Genomic DNA, 12,717 nt, shown 5'->3' with positions numbered 1-12,717 from the left:
TGGCACCCCAGAATAGGGCCCTCCTTCCGAGCATGCTTCTCTCTGCTTTACCACAGTGGTGGAAACCTCCTCATGAGGAGACCTCCACCACAGCGGTTAAGGAGAGTCCCGAGCTTGCTTCTCTCAGCTTAGCCACAGCAGTGTAAGCCTCAGGAGGAAACACCTGCTGCTACTGTGAAGGAGAGTCATAAACGTGCCTCTCCCAGCTTTGCTGTGGTGGTGGCATCTTCCTAACAAGGAAACTTCTGCTTCTGTGGTGAAGGAGAAGGGTAAGAGAGGGGCACTCCACCTGGCAGCCACCCCACACCAGATGATACCAGGAGTGGAGGCACCACTGGATCTGGATACTATGGGCAATATCTAGTAATGACATTCCACTGGAATAGTGGGATGTATCATAACTGGAAGACTAGTCCAGTGATCCTTTCCTGTCATAGCCCCTTGTGTACCTCTAAAACTGGCCCTGGACAGGTGGGAAATCGTATGAAACCAGTTTTCAGATGGCAGAGATGACCATAAGAGGAACTGTGCAGGAAGGAAGCTTTGCTGCAACTGGATGCAGAGCCGACATTTAGCCCTATGTGTTCTACAAAATTTGGCACATTTAGACAGGCAGAAAATAGTAAGGTTGTAAGGAACCAAATAGGCGTACGTGTTTAAAATGGGATGGAATGTGATATGTATAGGAACCAAGCTTTTAAAAGTGACATACTGTATAGCTGGCCCCAAATGCCCTTAACATTTCTTAAATTTGTGTATTCATGAATCAAAGCTACTTACCTTTAACATACCTTCCAATACTTTTTTCCACTTTGCAATGAAAAATGTTTGTCTCCCTTGTACAACATATACTGCATGTTATAGTAGAGGAGATTGATTCTAATCTACAGGTTGATACGTGTGGCTAAAATCCCATAAAATTTCACATATAGATATCTAAGACTTTGTAGATCCACTTTTGATTTTTATAATGGTTTACACATATAGATTCTAATGCTGGAAATGAAGAATATGTACTGCATGCTAGTTTAAAATATGAACATCCAAAAAAAAACTTTTACAGTTATTGATTGGCTACTGTACAGGTGAAATGATGGGACTCCTGCCTCAGTTAAAATAATGAATTTAAAATTCATGTGTGGTTTTGAAAATGTAAGTAAAGCACTTGATACATGTGGAATTAGAATAAAAGTTATTGCAGTAGGTAACTGTGACAGTGATGGACCACTAATTCTTGATTGAGACTCGAACCTGGGACTCTCTTAAGCGTCTCCTGCAGTATAACTCTCTTTAGATACCAGTACTTCTGAAATCACTCCAGTCAGCTGCTTGTTGAAACAAAGAAACAGATTTATTTACCAGTCAGGCTGAATACAGTCTCTCCCAGGGGTAGGCAACCCTTTTGAGCTGGGGGCCGGGTAGCTGTCCCTCAGACAACTGGGGGGCCGAAGCCAAAAAATAAACAATTAAATAATTTTAAAAAAATTAAATAAATAAATAAACCGGGACAAATGTAGGACAAAATTTTCAAATGGAGGGCACTTTTTAAATAAAAAATGGAGGACACGTGAAAAAATTTGCTGATTTTTTAAAAAATGTTAATATAAATGCATGTTTCTGAGGCTTCTATAGACAATTGCCCCCCAAAGTCCCCGGCGGCAATCGGCGGCAGGACTGGGCTGGGGCCGGTCCCAAGGCCTCGCCGGGCCGCAGGTTGCCTACCCCTGGTCTCTCCTTTAGTGGATGGTGTTCACAGTGTTTAAATGCTTTATTAGATACCCAGTTTGACAGTTTCTTTAGCTTGTCTTTGTAATTAGTTCTTTATAGCTTTATATATGTTCACTTACAAACTAAGTTCTCACAGAATGTTTATTAAACTTTTGTATTTTATAACCCTTCTGTTTACCTGTGACTCCACTAGTCACCAAACACTATATCTCCCGCAGGACGCTACCGCAATTTAATTAAGGGCACTCCTCGTCCACATCGCAGGTACCTAAAACCTTTTCTTACTGCCCCTGACAGCAGCCTATCCTAGCCTCAATGGTTCTTCATTGCTCAGGGCACAGTAAAACATCAACCCTAACTCCAAACATAGCTCTGTCGCTCTTTTTATACTTGCTCCTGGGAGCAAGCCACACATTTCTTGGTTTCGCTCCCATTGTCTATTGCCAAGACTCTAATCTGCCTGTTTTCTCCACACTAACACATTCTTATATATAAAAAAATTAATTTGAGTTGGCATACATAAATAATAATAATAAAAACTTTATTTATATACCGCCTTTCCAGGGTGATCAAAGCGGTTCACAACATGAAATATTCATTACAATACAGAATAAAATACAGTACCAAATAAAATAACATCTTAAAAACATCATATCTAATCGTGATCCAGCATCTAGAAGTAACTTTTATTGAGGAGGTAGTTTTCTCAGGAAGAGTCAGGAGGGTATGCTAAACGGAAGAGATGTGTTTTCAAAGATTTTTTGAAGACATCCAGGACGGAACTAAGGCGGATCTCTTCCGGAAGTTTATTCCAGTAGTTTGGAGCAACCGCTGTGAAAGATCTTTGGTGAGTTGATTCAAGTCTCACCTTAGGGTACTCCAATATATACTTCCCCGAAGTTCTGAGGGTGCGAGGCGGATTGTGTAGGGAGAGGCGTTCCCTCAAGTAACTCGGGCCCAAGCCATGTAGGGCATATAACATGAAGTAAAGCATGATTCTTTCATGCTTATACAAATTACTTTTATAATGAACTGTTTGTATGCCTTTATTATGGCCACATTAGTGATTTGATTACAAAAAGAAGAGTTGCAATTTTTACCAGTCATAAGAGTTGATGTTGACATTTAAAATGTCAAAGAACCATTTATCTTTATGGAGGTTTCTCCACTTTCTTGTAGTTTAATAATTAATAGATTTTCCTTGCCACTGGGGATTAGATTACTGCTGACTTGTCTTAGCTGCTGGTAGTTTATGGTAGAATGAAGATGTCTCTAGTGTTGTAAAATATGGATAATTTGGAAGAAACTAACCTTGCAAAAACACCCAGTTTCTTAAATCCTCAGCATATTAATTCGGATTGGTCACTTATATTGTCTTCGCTTGTCATTCTTATTCTCGGCTTGCTGTAGAAGGCTATAAGCCAGCATTGTGCTTGGCAACTGTTACCTAGTGACAGATTCAGCTGCAGTAGCCATTGGCTGTGCTTTTGATTGAGGGTGAAGGACTGAGTCACCTTTCGGATGGTGAGTTTTTCTGCATCAGCTATGGATGAAGAGGAGGGGCAGATTTAGGTGCAAGCAGTAATATCACAGGCGAGTGTGTGAGAAATAGCAAGAGCATCCTGAAAACCGATTACAGCAAATAGGATTTGTCTATACTACAGCCTTGGACAAAGCCAAATACACATGAAGGCATTGCGTTATTGATTTAACAAGAGAATTACATTTAGAGAGTATTAATTCTGTAATGGATTGAACGGTTTACTGATAAGTGAATAATGGGCAAGATTTGATGACTGTTAGAAAAAAAATATAAGGACCTTCAGCATTCCATGATGATGGTGAACATGAGGCATGAAACTTAAAGATGAATGCTTTCTGCCACACTGCTGCAGCAGAACCAGAGGCAAATCTTTTCTTCTGCATGTCATGAATTTCTCTTCAGAAAATACAGCAAGGAATATTAAGCAATGGCAGTGAGACCCCAGCGCTTTAAAAAAGGAAAGAAAAAGAAGCCTCCAGTGATATTTTAACACAAAATTGAAATGACCTTGGGTTTTTATTTTTATTTTTAGATTTGGGTTGATTAATTGCCTCCTGCATCTTTAAATGATTAAAGATGCATTTGATTTGGGTGTGGATAAGTGGGTGGGTTAAAAAGCAAGACTGCTGCATATGCCGAATGAGATTTATACAGTAATCAAATACCTGCTTATTAATGAGCGTTGAAACAGATTTCTTAAACAATGGATGCATCACAACTGCAAATGCAATGGAAGTACTGTATTAATATTTGGATTACAAGATACAGAGGTGGGTTATTCTTGTTGTTTTTGAAGCAAATGGCTGTTATTTTAATTGTTTAAAGAAAATGCATATACAGCAACCGAGACAATGAGGCTAGAAGACTAATGGCATTTTTTTCCTGCTAAATCAACATTAAATTATCTTCTTGGAAGAATTTAGATGGAAGTCAATCATTTTATTGTCTTGGTGCATACGAAAAGATTCGGACATTGCTATAGAGGTGAAAAATGACATGGATGGAGCTGTGAACTTCACTTTATTGATCCTCTGCAATTGCAGCTATGGCTTTATTTCTAAAGACAATGGTTTCATTTTATCATTCCTGGAATTAAATAAAAGTCAGTTTTGTTCTTTTGTGAGAACCTTGGATTATCCTACTGATATTTTAAAACTGCAATGAACATAATATGTTCCAAGCTAAATCGGCTGTTGCTGAAACTCCACCACAATGCCTTTGTGTGCCTTTTCTTATACACAGTGTTATTAAATAAATGGAGAGAACATCATGCATCGAAGATACGACTTTGCTTTTTACAAATAAATCATTGTTCTATCAGATTTTTTAATGTTACCAAAGACTATGGAACTTGCTTGCATTAATATGCCCAGTATTATACCACTGATGATGCAGAACAGATAAAGATCGGAGAAATGGCATTATTACTTGAAGACTGCCAAAAGATAACAGTATAATTGAAAGAGGATCTCACTGGACATATCAATTTTTTCTTATTCTAAAGCATTTCTAACAATGCTTTAGACAGCATTGTAAATTGGACCCACATTATTCCTTCTTTTTTAAAAAACTCCCTAGGAAAATACATTTCCAGAGATTTTTATCACAATGCTGGGGTTTTGCTTCTAATATTTCTGATATTTCGGTTTTTCAAAAGTACAGTTGGAATGACCTGCTTACTAGAGAAGTGCCTTGTGTTTTGCTAAGGAAGAAATAAGTACAAGAAGAAGCTGAATAGTGGCCTTTTGCCTCCTTTCTGCATTGTAATCTTAAACCATCATAAACAGTTCTAAAATCTACACCGAGAAATCAAGACAAAATTAACAACTGGAATTCACTAATTATTGGAGTTCTGACCACGTTGTTATGTAATACAAATCATGAACCAGTCCACGTGGATTGAGTGGAAGACTTTGAATATCACTAGTAGTGTTGTGAATGTATCTGATCATCACTCCTGCCCATTTGGATTTGGCCAGTACAATGTCATTGACATCTGTATTCTTGAAACTATAATTATTGTCTTATTAACATTTTTAATTATTGCTGGTAATTTAACAGTAATTTGTGTCTTTCATTGTGCTCCACTATTACATCATTATACCACCAGCTATTTCATTCAAACTATGGCATATGCTGATCTTTTTGTTGGAGTTAGCTGCTTGGTTCCTACCTTGTCATTGCTTCACTACTCTACAGGTGTTCATGAGTCCTTGACTTGTCAGATTTTTGGATATATCATCTCTGTACTAAAAAGTGTTTCTATGGCCTGCCTTACTTTCATTAGTGTGGATCGTTATCTTGCTATCACAAAACCACTTTCCTATAACCAGTTGGTCACACCTTGCCGATTGAGAATTTGCATCGTTTTGATTTGGCTTTACTCCTGCCTTATCTTCTTGCCTTCCTTTTTTGGTTGGGGAAAGCCAGGTTATCATGGAGACATTTTTGAATGGTGTGCAACCTCATGGCTAACTAATGCTTATTTTACTGGCTTTATTGTATGCTTACTGTATGCTCCAGCTGCCTTCATAATCTGTTTTACTTACTTTCACATATTCAGAATTTGCCGGCAGCACACTAAAGAGATAAATGACAGGAGAGCTCGTTTTCCTAGTCATGAAGTGGATACTGCTGCAGAAGCTGGGCATAGTCCAGACCGGCGCTATGCTATGGTTTTATTTCGTATAACCAGTGTGTTTTATGTGCTGTGGCTACCATACATCATATATTTTATGCTAGAGAGCTCTAGGGTGCTGGACAATCCAGCACTTTCTTTCTTAACAACCTGGCTTGCTATAAGCAATAGTTTTTGTAACTGTGTTATATATAGCCTCTCAAACAGTGTTTTTAGGTTAGGACTTTGGAGATTGTCAGAGACAGTGTGTTCATCTTGTATATGTAAAAAGGACAGTATTGTTCAAGACCCAGTTCCTAGAAAACGGGCAAATTCTTGTTCCATCTAAGGAGAACTAAGACTGTCAATCAAATACAATTGGATATATGGGCTAGGCAATATTTCATATTTTGAAATATTGCTAAAATAAAAATGCAACTAATATTTATTCTCTGTAAAATGTATTATTGGTTGAAAACTGACTCATAAAAGCATGTGTTGTTTCAAGGATATATTCTGGAAGAATATTGAAATGGTCAGAGATGGATCCTTGGTGAAATGTTGGTGTGTGGATGAGACTGATAAATGTAAAGGAATGCTTCAGCACAATGAATTAAACAATTCAGAGCTGAGTTTTCAACTACAATAGCAAAATTGTCACATATTATATATGTGGATGAATGTGTAGTAATCTGTTGTATTGATATAAATTTTGTTTAAGGAAGTAATTTATGGCATATCAATTATGTTTTTAACAGATATAAAATAAATGTTTCAGTATAAAACAGCTTCATTTTTGTAGTTTTTGTCTTTTGCACAGAAATGTTTTCAAAATGGCTGTAGTTTTGGAATTAAAGATACCCATTTCTTTGTAATCAAAGTGTATTTTATTTTTCTGGTGTAACATACATTAATGATTTATGCGTTAGTTTCTGCTCTTTTGGAATCTGTGCTGCTGTTATTCAGACACATGCAAATTGAGTCTCCTTTATCTGAAATGCTTGGGACCGGGAGTGTTTTGGATTTTGGATTTTTTTGGATTTTAGAATATTTGCACATGCATAATGAGATATTTTGGAGATGGGACCCTAATATAAACATAAAATTCATTTATGATTTGTATAGATATACCTTATAAACACAGCCTGAAGGTAATTTTATACATAACATTTTAAATAATTTTATGCATCAAATGTTTGCGTTCATTGAATCATCAGACAACAAAGGTGTCACTCTCTCAACCACCCATGTGGGCAATTTTGGATTTTGGAGAATTTTAGATTACAGAATTCTGGATAAGGGAGACTCAACCTGTAATTTATTTTGGAGCCCATCAATCTGTGCATTTTCCCTTCTTAACGCTCAGAACTGTTGGAGTCACAGCTGGAGCATGCACTAGGTGCACTGTAGGTGCAGCCTGAAATCTGACTTCTGCTCTCAACACCAACTGCAGTCAAAAACATTTGTGTGGATGCTAGGTTTTTGAGACCTTTTTGAGACTCAAGTAACTGAAACTGATTTACATTTTCTAGTGTGTGTTAAATTAGCACAAATTTGTGGCATCTTTTCTAAGTAATGTAATTGCTTCATAAGTTAAACATGCAGTAATAGTAGCGTAAATTAGTTGCTGTTTCAGCACGTGAATTCATAAAAGCAGGACCCATAATATTTATGGCAATTACTGTATGAATTTAGGATGTATAGACCACTATGCATTTTTAAAAATGTATGTGTTGTATTCTATGCCTAGCATATTAAGTCACTGTTTAAAACCCAGGATAAATAAATTATAAATAATGTTAAACATCTATTGGACACATTTCAATGTTAAATGTGTATTGGATAATCTTCTTAAGAATGTGAAAGAATATTAGTATTGGATCCAGGTAAGAATTTTGCTATTTTGACATATAACGATATGTGTGCTCCAAAAAGAAGTGATAGTATTTTGAAAGGTGTTTAAAGAAGCAACTTGTGGGGGGTCTATTAAATATGTCCAGCAGAATCCAATTAAAATTTAGACATTTTTTCATTTGTTTGATTTAATTGGAAGCATTTAATCATTCTCAAATGGGACTAGTTTGGAATGGATTGTGCTCATTGTTAACAGTAAATTAAATAAATATGGTTTTGGCCCAGGTTGTCATTTCCTAGCTGCATTCAGTATTTGACCCAGATACAAAAATAACTTTTTAAATATTTGCACTATAATTTCTTCATTTTACCAGAATGATGTAATGAAATGATGCCTACAACATTTTTGCATGGGATGCTTTTCTGAAGAGTATTACTGCTGTGCTCAGTGTTGAAGCAAAAGCAACAGAGCATGTTCTCAAAGGCACTTTTAGTTGTCTAAAAGTTCCATAGCTCAGTTTTTCAGATTCTGAATCTGGCATGACCTGAAGAAAATGCTGTGTTTTGGTATTTCCTGTGAGTACTGTAAATGAGAAAAAAGGAGAGAGAAGACGAGTACAGCAGCCTTAATGTACATTCAGCCCAGGATTCTACTCATGCCCTCAAGAGCCTTGTTTTAAATTGTTCTTGGCTCTCTAGCCTAGTTCAAAAGAAAATCTAGATTTGTAGAAGGAGATATGGAGTGGGGAGTAACATTATTTTCTTTGCTGCATGTTTGATTTTGAAATGAAATGAAAATTTATTTATATCCTGCCTCTTCCATTTTGAGGATCACGGCGGGTAACAGCATGATTAAACAGTATACATAAATAAGCAATAAAACCCACCAAATCCCCAAGCTAACCCTCCCTCCCAAATTTAAAATCACATATTAGAGAACAATTAAAATACATAGCAATACATCAAAATTACTACACAATTCGTGAATGAGAAAGATGGTAAGGGAGGATGGATTCAATCGGTTCTAGACATTCTCAGCCTGGGTAGGCCTGCCGAAAGTAGGGTTGCCATAATTCTCTACTATAAACCGGGACAAAATTTAGACCAAAATATAGGACAATTGTAGGATAAAATTAAGCCCAAAATGTAAGACATTTAAGAAAAATGGAGGACCTTAAATGTCCTACATTTTGGGCTAAATTTTATCCTACAATTGTCCTACATTTTGGTCTAAATTTTGTCCTACATTTTGTCCAGGTTTATAGTAGAGAATTATGGCAACCCTAGGCGGAAGAGAAGGGTTTTTTGAAGGCCTCCAATGAGGATAATTGGCGAATCTCTTCCGGTAGGTCGTTCCAAATTTTTGGAGCGGCAGCAGAAAAAGCTCTCTGGGAGATCACTGCTAGTCTGGCCTTTCTTGTGTGTAGAAACTTTTTCCCGGAGGATCGGAGTGTACGGGGAGGACTAAATGGGAGGAGGTGTTCCTTCAAGTAGACTGGACCCAAGCCATGTAGGGCTTTATAGGTAATAACCAACACCTTGTACTGTGTCCGGAAGCTAATAGGCAGCCAGTGAAGTGACTTTATGCTTTAAATAGCTCTAAAATAAAATAAAAAGTTTTATCCATAGTTTACTGACATGCATTTACAAGTGTGGACTGGCCTTTTTTTAAGGCAACTGGATTTTAAGTCACAGATTGATTTCTGGCATTACAGTTTCTCTTATTGCTTGATCTATTCAAGTAGCCCACTAAGACCTTCCTGAAACTAGCATGAAATACAATCTGTAGTCTGATTACTAAGAATTTCCATTTTGTTTGGAAATCAAAGTGAGAAGTTTAAGTAAATATTGTGTTTTATCAAATTTAAATCCTACTGTTCTTTAGAACTTAGGGTATTATACATTGTGTCCAGGTGGTCTCTCAGGAAGACTCTGACCAGATGGGTTTACTTTGCGAGGCTGCTGCACCACATGCCCTCAGATGTGGCCCTGAATTTAGACATTATGTACTACTGGTGCTTTAATGTATGTCTATTTCTTGATAATGCATGCTTTTTGATGGACAGGTTGTTTTATATATTTTGTAAGGTGTAATCAAACGTGATGAACAAAACATATAGAATGAAAAGAGGAAGGTACTTAATCCAATACATGTGGTTATTCTCTGTTCAGTGCAAAAATATATTTGCAAATATATTTTGAGATTTCTATATTTCTGTATAAATATATCAATTAGAATCTGTCTTATAAATAACAAGGAGGAGCACTTAAATATGTCCTCACTCCTCCTCATACCTTCTCCTTTTGTGGTTTGTAGAACACATGTTTATGAGATCATTCTATAATGTGAAGCAGAGTTGCTTGGGGTGGTGTATTTGGAACCGTGTATTCAGGTGACGTATATCTTTGGTTTGAAAGTCACCTTTAAAGTATATATTATTGCTTCAACTAAATCTAAGAAGAAAATGTTTGCGAGTAGTGGTGCATTTTAAATGTAGACTTTAAGCTTTTTGAGGCCTGTGTGGATGAGGATGAAAGTTTTGCTGTAAATAAATTTATCTTACAGATTTGTGTGGTTGTCATTGTCATCTTCATAGTAGTAATAAGCTGCAGAATCCTCTTTACTCCCTGATTATTCAGGAGGAGAATTTTCAATACTGTGAAGGAAAAGGTTTATAGAAAGGTTTATAGTTTTCTCTGTGTAAGGTATGGATCTTCAGAATATGTTATAGTGTTATCCAAAGTGGATATCCACTTTGAGAAGGATACCAATAAGATGGAAGGAGAGCCTGAGAGCAGTACTATCTTGCATTTACCCAATACTATTCTTGGGCTTTCCTCACAATTTGACACTACAGTGGAGAAACTCGCTACAGGTGATGCTCTGGTTTATGTTCAGCAGGTTCCTTACATGAAATGACAGGATAGCCAGCAGTGTGCAGAGTTTTTTCACTTGACCTGCTACTGTGCAGGGAATAGGGCTGCTGGGAGGCTGAGAGCAAAGAATGGGCATGACAGTGTCTCTGTCAGGCTTCCATATCAGTTTGGTATCATCCTTCTCAGTGCTATAAATAACTATACTCTCATGTAGATCACACCTTTGGATGCAAGAAGGTTCTTTGATGGAGTGGGAGGTTACATCTTGCCTGGACATTATGCAGATAGCAAATTATCATGTCGTATTGGGGATGAGTCTGTCCATTAGCTTGGTAGGATTTCAGCCAGTGATGATGAAGAAGGTCCTCCTTCTTGTATGACACATAAAAATATGTAGAAAATTAGGAGTAATTTTGTAACTGACACTATATTCCTAAACATGACTACAGTATTTAAACCTTATCTCGGTTCAGCTGAGTTCAATCAAGGTTAGTATGTGTATGAGAGCAGGAGGGGCTGTGCAGTATTAATTGATCCTCAAAGAGGCACTGAATATTTACAATTAGAAGACTGGATCTTTGCTAAGTACCTTTGGAAGATAATTACTATTGGTCTTACATTGTCAAGTCCTGTAGTACGATATGTGTTTTAATATGTGATACCCTGGAATTTTTACTCTAGTTTATATATAATAAATCAACAGTATTGTGATTATGGTGTTCAAAGATCTTATATCAATTGTTTCAACTGATGATGATGCCATAAAATTTTACATATATTCTAATTAGCAAACAAAGCCATATGAATATTTTAATTCAGTTTATAGAAGTATCATTGTGGTCAGAAATGGAATGTTGCACAAGTTTGTTGTGTAAATAAATCAGTAAGGGTGTTTGTTACCCCCAATGAATGAATGTGACCTAAGTCAATACTTACATAAGTCCCATTGATTCAGTGTGTTGTTCTTGTTGGGAATAATAGTTGTATTTAGATTTTAGAGATTTTGAAATTTAATATTATAAATAATATCAAGAACATTTATAAATATAAAGAAAAGGCTGTTCTTCCCATCTTCAGTTCTGCTCATGTTATCTTTGTACCTCCCCACAGCAGCCAGGATGATGGTCTTTTTTGGAATTAAACTATGAATAATAGGATTTTTTCTATGGTAATGTTAAAGAGAAACAAAATGGTGAGAACCAGTCAGTGGTTTGAATATTTTTAAATAAGAGATTTTGATAACTAAGGATTTGGGAATTTAAGACAATATTTAGTTTTTTAAATAATAATAATAATAATAATAATCTCTCACAAACCTGCTTCAGCATCTTTTGCAAATGATGTAAAAATGATGATATAAAGATGGTCATAGTAAAGTGCACATATTTGAACCTTACTCAGTGTCGTGACACTCCCTCCGCCACTGACCGAAGCTTGTCAATCTAACCCATTTGTATGATTTGCAGAGACCACGAAGAAGGAGGACAGGTTGCATACCTGTAACGGTATTTCTTCGAGTGGTCATCTGTGAATACATACAAATCCCGCCCGTCCTCCTCTCAGTGTCCTGCTCTTCATTGGCTCATTCTTATGTTGCTCACTCAGTGAACATTTCGGAACTGGGGAAAGAGCAGGAATGCAGGGGGCTTATAAGAGATGGGCGGAGCTACTGCCAAAAAGTTGCAACGTTAACTTTGCCCAGTGATTCTAGAAGTTCCTAACAGCACTACGCAGGTCCAGTACAACCCATTTGTATGTATTCATAGATGACCACTAGAAGAAATACTGTTACAGAACCTGTCCTTCTCTAGCACCACATTTGGCACTACACTTATCCTCAACAGAAGCTACAGTCCATTGCAGGAGGTGAAGGAGAGATTATATTGGCTTGATTTTCAGCATTTAACTTTGCAAGCCCTATTGACATCAATAAACCCTCTAGATCTCTGTGTCACTCCTGTCATCTTCCTCTTTCTCCTATAGCTCCAACATATAGACACATAGAATAAAGCTAACATCATCTGTCCTCTCCACTTCTTTTCCTCTTGACAGCAGCCCCTCCATGAACAGGTCTCCCACATCAGTACATTGATCTGGG

At 36.9% G+C, this 12,717-nt stretch overlaps 2 protein-coding genes across 2 annotated transcripts in view; both read left to right on the top strand.

The window, feature by feature from the left end:
- RABGAP1L (RAB GTPase activating protein 1 like) overlaps positions 1-12,717 on the top strand; it is a 172,955-nt gene that overhangs the window by 49,649 nt on the left and 110,589 nt on the right. The window lies entirely within an intron of this gene.
- GPR52 (G protein-coupled receptor 52) lies at positions 3,149-6,777 on the top strand. The gene has a single exon (XM_089515978.1). It carries the CDS (start codon positions 5,152-5,154, stop codon positions 6,235-6,237), a length of 1,086 nt encoding a protein of 361 aa, XP_089372104.1. The 5' UTR covers positions 3,149-5,151; the 3' UTR covers positions 6,238-6,777.

Source organism: Sceloporus occidentalis, unplaced genomic scaffold (genome assembly GCF_023333645.1).
Source record: "Sceloporus occidentalis isolate IW3139 unplaced genomic scaffold, rSceOcc1.0.p SCAF_3, whole genome shotgun sequence".
Classification (NCBI taxonomy): Eukaryota; Metazoa; Chordata; class Lepidosauria; order Squamata; family Phrynosomatidae; genus Sceloporus; species Sceloporus occidentalis.
This window is presented reverse-complemented; position numbering and strand designations above follow the sequence as displayed.